General features: G+C 37.0%; 1 protein-coding gene across 1 annotated transcript; it reads right to left on the bottom strand.

Annotated features, from left to right (window-relative positions):
* Nucleotides 1-10872: 10872 nt before the first annotated feature.
* On the bottom strand, nucleotides 10873-11747 carry LOC134672094 (three prime repair exonuclease 2-like). Its single transcript, XM_063530002.1, has one exon. It carries the CDS (start codon nucleotides 11736-11738, stop codon nucleotides 10911-10913), a length of 828 nt encoding a protein of 275 aa, XP_063386072.1. The 5' UTR covers nucleotides 11739-11747; the 3' UTR covers nucleotides 10873-10910.
* Between the last annotated feature and the right edge of the window lie 609 nt (nucleotides 11748-12356).

Raw genomic sequence — 12356 nt, 5'->3', positions numbered from 1 at the left:
AAAAGGACGTTTTTTACAACACTCACTAAAACTTTTTTTATGGCAGGCAACACTCGTAAAAGGTATAAATAAAATATCGCGGGGCAACACTGTCGGGGTGGTGGGGGTATCGCAATAATTTCCACGTTTTGGCTATCCGAGAGGCCTCTTTTCGATTATAATTTATAGGTTGGAATGAAGGCAGCGTATCAGGCCTCGAGTATACGCTCATAAATGTTGCCATAAAATTGTTTGTGCGAACTGCTGGGTAATCAGATCACGTTTGACTAACCGATCTGAATGAAATACCTACTTGCGGAAGCTCATTCTCAAGAGTTATTCGGGAATAGATCTGATATTGAAGCTCGACCATAAATACGAAATATTTCGCTTGGATGCCTTGGATCTGCCAGATATTACATAATGTTTTTAGACAAACATGTGATGTGAACTTTCGAAGAGTTCAGAGTTAGTATTAGTACACGGGTCAAACAGAAAACGGTGTTACGTCTTTCCTGTAGACATACACAAGAGTTAAGGGCTATAAAGGTTAATTTTCTTATTTAACCCTTATCCACGTGAAAAGGTCCTCCTTTTATTTAGAGAACTATGATAAAATCATTACTTACATGCCCACAAGCCTTAGAGAATATGAAAGTTCGTCTTGGGGTGCAAATTTTATTTTAAGCCAGGAACTTGAAACTTTACAAAAAGGTATTAAATTAAAAAACATGAAAACAAATTTAAGCATTTTTTTAAATTCATCCCCTAAGGTGGTCACCATCACCAATCTACATATTATGTAGATTAAATATTTTGTGAGTGCGGAACTTGAATCTGTGTATAAGGGCATAATATTAGAATACAAGAAAAGTAATTTCAGCGTTTTTAAAAATACATTCCTTAAAAGGGTTAAAAGTGGGTTGAAAAGATGTAAAATGTTGAAGATAAGATTCTACGCCGCCGAAGTCGCGGGCAACAGCTAGTGACTAATATACATTTTATCCATTCTAGAGCAGGACCATGCACGTATGCCGTATGTTATTTTGATTTATGTATTTCATTCTGACTTTATAGTGAATTCATAAACTCCACCATAATTTTTGAGTCCATTTTGATATTTTAAACCATTCACGATGCATAGGTAGAGAGTACTGCAAAATAAATGAACTTAAGTAAAATTAGATTTTTTTTCCGAGCAAAATCCTACTTAACCGTTTCTATAGCTGTTTCAGTCATAAGAATATTTTCGAAAAAATGCCCCAAGTACTTTAGAGGAACCACTCCCGATATTGGGGTAAGAATGGACCCTTTTTGGGCAATGGGCGTTGCGAACGGGCGAACGTACTCAGCTTAAAGTCCTGGCCTTTATTCGAAAATCTTACCAAGCGCCTCGCCTTTAACTAATCAATTTAAACGTAACTATAGGACAAATCAAATTATTTTTATAACATATTTTGATTTATAATATATTTAAAACTTTCGCGTTTTGAACACATATTAACTCACATTTATAGACGGGTCTATCGCAAATTTATTTAATTACCTTTATTTACCGACGCACATAGGTTGGAAATCGCGATTTAGGCCGCCAAAAGTCAACTTTCTAAAAGTCGGCTTATCGCAAAAATAATTAGTTCTCGAATAACACCACACTATCACGTAATTAATCCCACCCCACCAACACCCTTATCAGTTACGTAGGTAATCTACCAGGTTCTCCAAACTCAGTCATCACATACGTTGCACGCGCGGTTCTTAGCACTGTTATCCGAAGCAAACATTTCTAAGCCAATATTTATTTTTGTGGAGTTTATTTGTCAGTGAAAGTGATGGATATCAAAAATTCAGGTGAGTTTCTATTATTTTAAATTATTTTGAATTAGAAATATTTATTTTATAATATATATATAACCCACTAAACATGACCCTTTTCTTGATGAAAATTTTGTTACTTTTTCATATTCAATTGTGAAAATACTATACTTCCGGGCCCGTCCCAGTGATATTTTTTATGTCATTCTATAAATCAACTATATCTTTACATTTTATGAAAAAATTGGAGGGCACTTTTGGGGACTTTGTAAAATATCGAGTTTCAAAAAAAAATTTCGGAAATAGCAAATTATTACGTTTTTTTTCATTAGCGTTAAAATGTCTTTTCTGTTATTCTAGGTTCATCAAATGCCTCTGGTTTAAAAGTTGTGACTTGAAAATACCTGTCTGATAAGTTAAATGAACAGAATTTTCAATCAATAACTGAAAAGTTGGACTTTTTGGAAAATTATCTCCTTATGCGCTCAGGTGACGGAGATGAAGAAAAAAAGAACATGAAGCGTAAAATTTCACATTTTGAATCAGAATTTAAAAAGAGATGGATTAGATCACGTCGCATTGTGGAAAATTTTCTGATATCTAATGAATCTTGGTTGGAAAGAAGCTCCGCCGCCGCTCATACGCTCTGGAAACGGCAAAGCTCTATATAAATTTCTATGAGTGGCATCCGATGACACCGACAATGCACAAAATATTGATCCATGGCAGAATTACATATTATTGAAAACTTAATAGTTCCCTTTGGACAACTTTCGGAGGAAGCTGCAGAAGCCCGAAACAAACACTTTCGGCCATATCATGCCCGAAAGTTTTCTAGAGAATACTGCAATCTGGACATTTACCATAGGTTGCTTCTGACCTCCGATCCGCTTATCAGCAGTACGAGAAAGATAACGAAACCTCTAGTTAAATTATTTCTGTCAGAAACTATGCCGCTATTGATTCTCTTTCTGCTGAGCCACATAAGGCGAGAGCGGAGAATGATCAATGCTACCCAAGCGATGAGGCGGATTTTTCTTTAAGATATGATGATGATTAAATGTGGCGAGGTTTTTATTTATTTATGTTAATCTTTTTGAGTAAATGTATCAATCGTAATAATATTAGATAACAACCTTTATATATTTCTATTAGTTTCTGTAATACATATGTTACACTTATACCTAAATATAATATATATTATGTATAAATATATTTGTATTTTATTATTTATATGTATATTCAATAGAAGAAAATACATATTTCTTTACTATAATATATATCATTAATATATAAAATAATCAAGCGAGGAGGAGCAAAATCAACATTTTTTTGAAAAAAGGGCCTTAAATTTAAAAATAATAATATTAGTTATCTAAAAATATGTTTTCTTAGTTCGAAATCCTATATAAAGCGCAAAAATGCAATAAAATATCTTTGGCGGCCTAAATCGTGATTTCCGACCTATGTGCGACGTTTCGACACAGGTTCACTGGTCCAATGCAGCAACATAAAAACTAGTTTGATGTATTCAAAATGTACTTAAATACAAAATACAGTACGTAGCGGCCCCCTTTTTACCCGACTGCGCGACGCAAAGGAGGGTAATGTGTTTATCAGCCTATATATGTATGTATGTATGTATGTATGTATGTATGTTTGTTCCTATGTGGCACTCCAGAGCCCAAACGCGTGAACCGATTTTGATAATTCTTACGTCAATCGAACCGTCTTACTCTTGCGTGTGTCACTAAACACATGACAGTAATCAAAATTCAATATGGCGACAACCAGACGCCAAAATTGAAAAAAAAAAAAGTTAACGAAATATGTCGAGTGGGGTATCACTGAATAGGTATTTAAAAATCAGTTATAGGTTTCTTTCACAGTTTTTCATTTAGAGTGACCATTTAAAATCTATAACGTTATAAAGTTATAATAATTCTGTTCAGTATTATAATACTGCACTGCGCGACGCAAAGGAGGCCAATGTGACTATGACTATGTGACTACTGACTATCCTATAATATAAATAAAAATATTATAACGAAGCCTATATGTACGTACGTATTTATTTAAGTATAAGTACTAGCTGTGCCCGCGGCTCCGCCCGCGTGGAATTCGGTCTGTGTCAGTAAGCGACTTATTTCTAATAGCCTAATTTCTCTCCCTCTCCCCTGAAGGCGGAACTTGAAGTAAAGTTGACAGATGGATATGCTAGAGGACTGTAGTCCAGATAAAATATTTAACAATTAGGTACCACTAAATAAAACTACACTCCAAAATCAATAGTTTTTTTTCGCCCTTATTCAAATTTTACACGTGATTTAAACGACAGAGTAGTAGATGTACCTATATCGGAGGATACAGTAAGGTATACGCGCGCGAGCGAAAGCGAAGCGGCCTGCCTGGCTAGAGCGCCACCCACTCACCGTGGTCTTCTTCAGGATCTTCCTGAGGAAGATCACGTGCCCCTTGTAACCTCAATGCGTTGCGAGACTTTTGCGAATGATTCGATTTTTTTCGGGAAAGCCTGGTAATGCGAATAAAATGCGAGTCCCAAATCCTTTCACTCCGCAAACGACCAGTGCCAGATTAAGATATTTGATGCCCTAAGCATTTCTAGACTATGATGCCCCCTCTCCCTAGGGTCATCGAGATTACATTGAATTTTTTTGGTAATTTGAGTGACGTTAATTGCCGCATTACAGCTGAGAATGGAAATCAGTCACATAATTTTATCACGAAAATTGACAGTGCTGCAGCAGTAACGTTACAACAGAGTAAAGCTGCTGCAGTCGCCACCCGAATGTCACCTTTATTATATGTTATAACGTAATTGTAAACGCGAGCGAAGCGAGCGCGAAAATTTTTCGATATATAAAACGCAATTTGATAGACAGTTGTACATCTTTACTTTTAGTCCCAACCAGGCGCGAATCCAGGATTTCATACAGAGAAGGGATGGGACAGTTTTCTATCAACCTAGCTTCGCATGGGGCTCGATATTTAAGGGTCTCAGCGAGGTTGTTTTCATATGGAAAAGATGCAAGAAAGCAGAGCTTGGAATTGACCAAGTGAATGTGAAGTGTGAGCAAGGCAGAAGGCCCAGCTGCGAAAGAGGAAAGCTTGGATTTGGATCCACGCCCAAGTGTAATTAAGGCAGAGCGTGTTGATATGTGTGTTTATTTTACCACTACGTAACTTATGTAAACTCATTTTTAGTTTTCTTGATTACTTAATTTTTACTCAGTTCCCCAAAAGATGGCACTGTGCAATGAGGGGCAATTAATTTACTGTCGTTTAATTTTGTTGTATTATTAATTTATTAAATCAACATAATTATTCAATTATTTTTGTTGATATCCGTAACCCCTCTTCTAAACATAGAGTTAATTTGGCAAAATCTTTCCTCGGTGGCTTATTCATGTCACAACGTATTAAATTCAGCGCCATCTGTTAGTTTACCAGGGTACTCAATAGTGGTAGCTCATATTTGAAAAAAGTTTGCCCCTCCTTCCTAAGTAGCGCCATAAGATTCAGGGGCAAACTTAAGTCAATCGATATTTGTGGCTACCCCCCCGTTTAGGGGTTAAATTTTTATAGCCTATAACCTGGCCGGGAATTTTCTCGACAGATTAGTAAAGTTTTCATCAAAATCCGTTCAGCCGTTTTCACGTGATGCGCGTTCAAATAAATAGATCTATCTTTAGAATATAATAAAAAAAACTGAAAAGAAAAAAACAAGTTCAGTAGTCGAGAACATTGAATCAGTTTCATTAACATTTCGTATTATTATATGAGCTTATTGTAAGGATCTCAAATATATTTTTTTTATAATTTTCTAATAATTTATAATGTTCTAATAAACAGTTTAGAAGTTATTCAAGAAAATAGGCAAATGACCATTCCCCCCCCCCCCTTATCTCCGAAACTACTAGGTCTAAAATTTTGAAAAAAATACATAAAATAGGTCTATACCTATAGATGACAGGAAACCTATTAGAAATGTACAGTCAAGCGTGAGTCGGACTTAATTACAGTTTTTGATCCGACCCCTACGGTTTTTTTAAAGAGATTTCACTCACGTTTCACATAAAAAATACATTGTTAACAGTGCCGGATTACTTAGAGTAGTAGTTTTCTTAGAGTAATTGGTGATAATTTTCTGATAAGATAATCATTTTAAATATTTAACGGTCTTACCTACTTACGAGTAATTGTAAGGTCAAAATAAAAATAATGTTAAATTGAGAGCTAGCTCAAAGTTTTTTGTACTCGTCGACTTTAATGGTTGAACTTGTAACCAGACTTTGTAACCAATAAGCAAAACAAGCACGTGCTTAGGGCACCACGTTCAGGGGGGGCACCAAAATGCCAGGTTGAAAAAGGTGAACAAATTTTAAAATTAGGGACAGAGTGGACAGACACATCGTTTTTACCACACGATTTTTTTAGCTGTCCAAAAGCTAATTTGCAAAAATAATGGCGCGTAATTCTTTAAGAAACAATCGGTAGCAGTAGAAGAGTCGTGATTACATGCATAGATTCGATTTCAACCCACTCTTTTGCGGTTCGGCGTTAGGTCTTATGCGAGGCCTTCTGCCTTACGGCAAAAATTGATCTTCTGCCTTAATTACACTTGGGCGTGGATCCAAATCCAAGCTTTCCTCTTTCGCAGCTGGGCCTACTGCCTTTCTCACACTTCGCCAATTCAATTCCAAGCTCTACTTTCTTGCATATTTTATGCATGAAAACAACCTCGCTGAGACCCTTAAATATCGAGCCCTATGCGAAGCTAGGCTGATAGAAAACTGTCCCATCCCTTCTCTGTATGAAATCCTGGATTCGCGCCTGGTTGGAACTAAAAGTAAAATTGCGTTTTTATATCGAAAAATTTTCGCGCTCGCTTCGCTCGCGTTTTCAATAACTATATAAGGTATGATAAAGGTGACATTCGGGTGGCGACTGCAGCAACATTACTCTGTTGCAACGTTACTGCTGCAGTACTGTCAACTTCCGTGATAAAATGATGTGACTGATTTCCATACTAAAAGTAAAAATGTACAACTGTCTATCATATTGCGTTTTTATATCGAAAAATTTCCGCGCTCGCTTCGCTCGCGTTTCTATTACTTTCTAAACTATGATAAAGGTGACATTTGGGTGGCGACTGCAACAGCATTAGGTACTCTGTTGCAACATTACTGCTACGACACTGTCAATTTTCGTGATAAAATGATGTGACTGATTTCCATTCTCAGCTGTAATGCGGCAATGAACTTCTCTCAATTTACCAAAAAATCAATGTAATCTTGATGACCCTAAGGGAGAGGGGGCACGTAGAAATGCTTAGGGCATCAAAATATCTTAATCCGGCACTGATTGTTAAAAATTGTGTAATATACGGAACCCTTGGAACGCGAGTCCGACTCGCACTTGGCCGGTTTTTTAATTTATAATATACTAACTAAAAAGTGTTAAATAAAAAAAAGATAATTTAGAAAATAAAAAAACCCGACTGCAAAAAAGCTATCTTTAGAAAAAAATTAAAAAAAAACTGAAAAGCAAAAAACAAGTTCAGTAGTCAAGAACATTGAATCAGTTTCATGATTAACATTTCGTATGTCAATTTTGGGCCTTGGAGTTTAAAAATAATGTCCAAATCGCTTGTGACGGATCCGGAACGAGGCATACGAATCGTTATGACACAGATAAAACAAACTATACATTCTTATACGAAACAGCAACTTCAACAGTCGGGACCCATTAAAAGTCTAGGCTGCGGCACTAATGTTGACGACAATAATGGGTCCCGACTGTTGAAGTTGCTGTTTCGTATAAGAATGTATAGTTTGTTTTATCTGTGTCATAACGATTCGTATGCCTCGTTCCGGATCCGTCACAAGCGATTTGGACATTATTTTTAAACTCCAAGGCCCAAAATTGACATACGAAATGTTAATCATGAAACTGATTCAATGTTCTTGACTACTGAACTTGTTTTTTGCTTTTCAGTTTTTTTTTTAATTTTTTTCTAAAGATAGCTTTTTTGCAGTCGGGTTTTTTTATTTTTAAATAGGTATCTTTCGTTAAAATGTTTTTTTTTTAACTTTTACTCGTATGTTTTAATAGTTGATTTACCAATAACAAACAAAATAATAATAAAAAAACCGGGTAAGTGCGAGTCGGACTCGCGCACGAAGGGTTCCGTACCATAATGCAAAAAAAAAACAAAAAGAAGCAAAATAAAAACGGTCACCCATCCAAGTACTGACCGCTCCCGACGTTGCTTAACTTTGGTCAAAAATCACGTTTGCTGTATGGGAGCCCCACTTAAATCTTTATTTTATTCTGATTTTAGTATTTGTTGTTATAGCGGCAACAGAAATACATCATCTGTGAAAATTTCAACTATCTAGCTATCAGTGGCGGCGCGTCAAATATATCCATAGGCAAGCCGGGGCTAATTTGGCTTACATATTTCCTTTACAACTGTGCTCAAACGTCCAAAAACAGGCAAGCCGGTGGGAATCGGCTTTTATGGACGCGCCGCCACTGCTAGCTATCACGGTTCGTGAGATACAGCCTGGTGACAGACAGACAGACGGACAGACGGACGGACGGACGGACAGCGAAGTCTTAAAAATAGGGTCCCGTCTTACCCTTTGGGTACGGAACCCTAAAAACAACATTAAAATTGAAACTAAAATTCGTTAAAATTAAATAATCACGATTTAATAATAGTGCAGTGGCGCTAGTGTGCACGTTGATGGGCTCTTAATTCAGATGTAAGTTTAGTTAATGTTCATATTACCAAGTTCAAGTTATATTGGGCAAGAAGTGTCTGCCGCGGCTAAATTCACTGTCAGAGATCTGCGCGGTTCCCCTGTATTACAAATTATACAAAACTGAGATATGGGGGCGATGTGGCCAATTTTGCCGTTGAAGTGAATTGAGCCATGAGAAGTTGACTTAAATGATTATTTTATTAAACCAAAAACGTCGGAGCAAGATATTATAATGATGTGTAAGAATACTCAGGAATAAAGGAAAAGTGTCACTGTGAGAGAGACTTGAACTCGCGACTTAGGGATACCTACCAGCCCACCCCTCTACCAAATGTGGTACAATCAAGTGTAAAAATATGGCCACCCATATGGCCACCTTTTAGAGCAGGTTGTGTCCACACACAAGTTGCTCAAAAAGGTCTTGTATAGGTGAATTAAGAGCTATGGGTCATATTTTTGTGTAAGTTGTGTGGTTGCAAACATATTTTCACACTTGACTGTACTGAAACTTACCCGTTGACAGTGAATATTTCTAACATATATCCTTCATATGCGCCTGGGTCCTTTTCCTTTAATTTTAAGCACTATGGTATCGTTTGCAGACGTGTCTGCTTAGTTAATACTTACAAAATGTATATGTAAGAATGTCTAAGTATGTACCACAACATTGAAATAATTCCCATTTTCCATCTTGTTTTAAACATGATTTAGCATATCTCCCACAGACAAACATAAAAAGACTCACTTAAGACTCCGTTGCACGTTAAAACGCTCAAATTCAACACGGAAACCTCAAACGCCGTCTAAGCAAATCTTTTAAAATCTTTAAACGACGAGTTGTGGCAAAAAAGCGGAGACAAGAAGCTAACGAAGTCAGGATACCAGACTCAAAGGACTTTCTGAGGATGCAGGGACTTGTGAGGACGGCGCATACTTACGAAAAGGCTAGGAGATTCTGATTTTAAAATGCGTTACGGTTTTGATCTTATTTTGATATGAACTTGAAGATTATTCAATCTGCTGCATGTGAATGGAAGTGAAACACATGCGTGAGATGCGCAATCATCAAGACTATCCTCAATTGTCGGAGCGTCGTATCAAAAGCAATTCAAAGCCATAATGAATTGTTGAATTAGAATTTACGTCTACGATAGAATGGGATAAATAAATAGCTTTGGGGATGGTATATAAATTTGGCCAATTTGTTTAAAAAACTGTTTGGGTATTTCATAGAATGCAGGTAAAAATTGATCCTTAGGATATTTAGAATTTACAAAATTAAATAAATGAATATTACGTGCGGACAACCTTACAGTACATCTACAGATCGACCTAGCTTAGAAAATGTTGTACTATGAGTACAAAACGCAATGCGTTTGCCGCACACTTGTTTTATATCAGATCATCTAATGCGTCAGGCGTAGGGTACAATTGTTTTACGCGGTAAACGCTTTGTCATTTTTCCTACATTCCGTCGATGCATGCGTTCAACGCTGCGTTTAGACCTTAATACATATACATACATACATACATACTTTCATATAATCACGCCTATTTCCCGGAGGGGTAGGCAGAGACCACGGATTTCCACTTGCTACGATTCTGACATACCTCTTTCGTTTCCTTCACTTTTATAACATTTCTCATACACGCTCGCCGGTTTAGGGTGCTCTTGACCTGGCCTTTCTTCAGGATTTCCCCAATCTGATCAGAGAAAGTCCGCCGAGGTCTACCCCTTCCAACTCCAACTTCCACCTTAATATATTTTAAAAATAAAAATCCCATCCGTAATTCAGTATTTGTAGACACGTACTTTTTAACATTTAGGTATTTTGAGACCTGATTGGTCCGAATTAAAGGCATTATAACATTCACCCATTATAAGAAGGTATCACACAGATAATGTAGGTCTCATTTAAATATCGACTAGCTAGATTAGATTAAGACGATATACAACACTGTTTCTGCGTAGTTGATCCAATAGTGTTAAATATTCATATCTATAATATTTATTATCGTCACCACGTAGGTGTCATATGTAATTTTTACGTTATTGATATCGCTGAGGGAATCCCTCAAATCGCAATAAAAATCTTGAGATTGAAATGATTATATATGTAATTGGTGCATGCATTAATTTAAAAAAAAGGAACTAAAAGTCCGATGGCCCACTATCTTCTCCTCCCAAGACCCTGCGTTTATTTTTACCCTAAGTTATTTTTGTACTTATTCCAAAATCCATTTTGAACTTTTATTGTGTAGGTAATTTGGGGTTCCAATTAAAAAAAAACGATTGCTTCTTCTCAGGAAGTTAAATCAGTAACATTACGGGTCACGTACGTCAGCAGGGAAGCGACAAAGATTATAATTATCATCATCCATCCATTTTACAAACTTTCGACCAAGATGCTCTGCGATCTTCAGCATCAAGTCACAGTCGGCTTGGGCTTGATGTGCTATCCTTGGAGATTTATTAAACAATCTTTTGTATACATATGGCAGCTTGTTCGATTCTTCAGGATTACCGTGTTTTGTGCGTGTGTTCGGATACTTGCGGTATTTTGCATGGAGTCGGACTCTTCCTCGTACCATACATTGCCTTTTAGGAGGGCTTTCGTTCAAGTCGCCGCCTTCGTTGCCGCTTGATGTTCCAGCTTCCTCATACGCTGTCGTGTTCTCTATAATATCAGAGAATGCCAGGTACGTATCAGCGTACATGAGGTTAGCATCCGAGAATTTAACACCGAATTTAGTGAAATACCTCTTCAATATAGGGAAGTCAAAGTTCCCACCATTATGCGCGATCAAGCACACAGGTTTCTTCAGAGTATTAAGGAAATTATCGATCATAGGAAAACTAGATTTGTCGAAGTAGCACTCGTGTTGGAGATCTTCGTTCTTGAAGCCGCCTCTGCCATTAGATTTCGCTTTATACGTCATTTCCTTATCAACTTTGAAGCAGCGTATCAACTTGTTTTGAACCCTGAGCTTCTTAGACTTCGAATCGCTCGTATCAAGAAGGTGTTGACGATTCACCGCCACCATGGCTAATTCTGTTATTTCGTCCACTTTGGGGTCCGTACCGGTAGTACCGAGGTCTAGGAACACGTATGTAGCTATCGGAGCCATAATTGCAACTGATAATGATAACATTATCAATGCAGTGCTGCATTTATCTGCTTTGGATCGAACTAAGTGCTGTCCATCCAACTGATTGTACGTTTTATGCATGTATACAACCTCATTATATTAGATTAAATGTAATATTTATTATTGGAACAGTATATGGAGACGCATAACATATCTATCAGTTTATGGCAGCCATTTTTAATTATACTTGGTCAAGCAGATCTTGTCAGTAGAAAAAGGCGGCAAATTTGAAAAATGTAGGCGCGAAGGGATTGCGTCTAATAGAAAATTTAAATTTCGCGCCTTTTTCTACTGACAAGATTTGCTTGACCATCTATAATAGTGAGTTTTTAAACCGCTGGTGGTCTAGCGGTAAGAGTGCGTATTTCAATCGGAAATCGCGCGTTCAAACACCGGCTAGTATGTACCAATGAGTTTTTCGGAACTTATGTACGAAATATCATTGGTTATATATTTTCTAAGAACTGTGGTTATGTCTCTATTTCAAATACAATTAGAGGGTGGCACATATTTAGCGGGTTGTTTTCTCCGTTACTATTAATGCTGACTGTATACGATATACAAGTACACAAGCATATGCCAGTGTAATAACTAGCGATGGCTTCATTTGCTGCTGTGCTC

The sequence above is a fragment of the Cydia fagiglandana genome, chromosome 16 (genome assembly GCF_963556715.1).
Source record: "Cydia fagiglandana chromosome 16, ilCydFagi1.1, whole genome shotgun sequence".
NCBI lineage: Eukaryota > Metazoa > Arthropoda > Insecta > Lepidoptera > Tortricidae > Cydia > Cydia fagiglandana.
This window is presented reverse-complemented; position numbering and strand designations above follow the sequence as displayed.

Excerpts from the sequence above, each read along its gene's own strand:
- LOC134672094 (XM_063530002.1), bottom strand. The coding sequence starts at position 11,738 with ATGTTATCATTATCAGTTGCAATTATGGCTCCGATAGCTACATACGTG.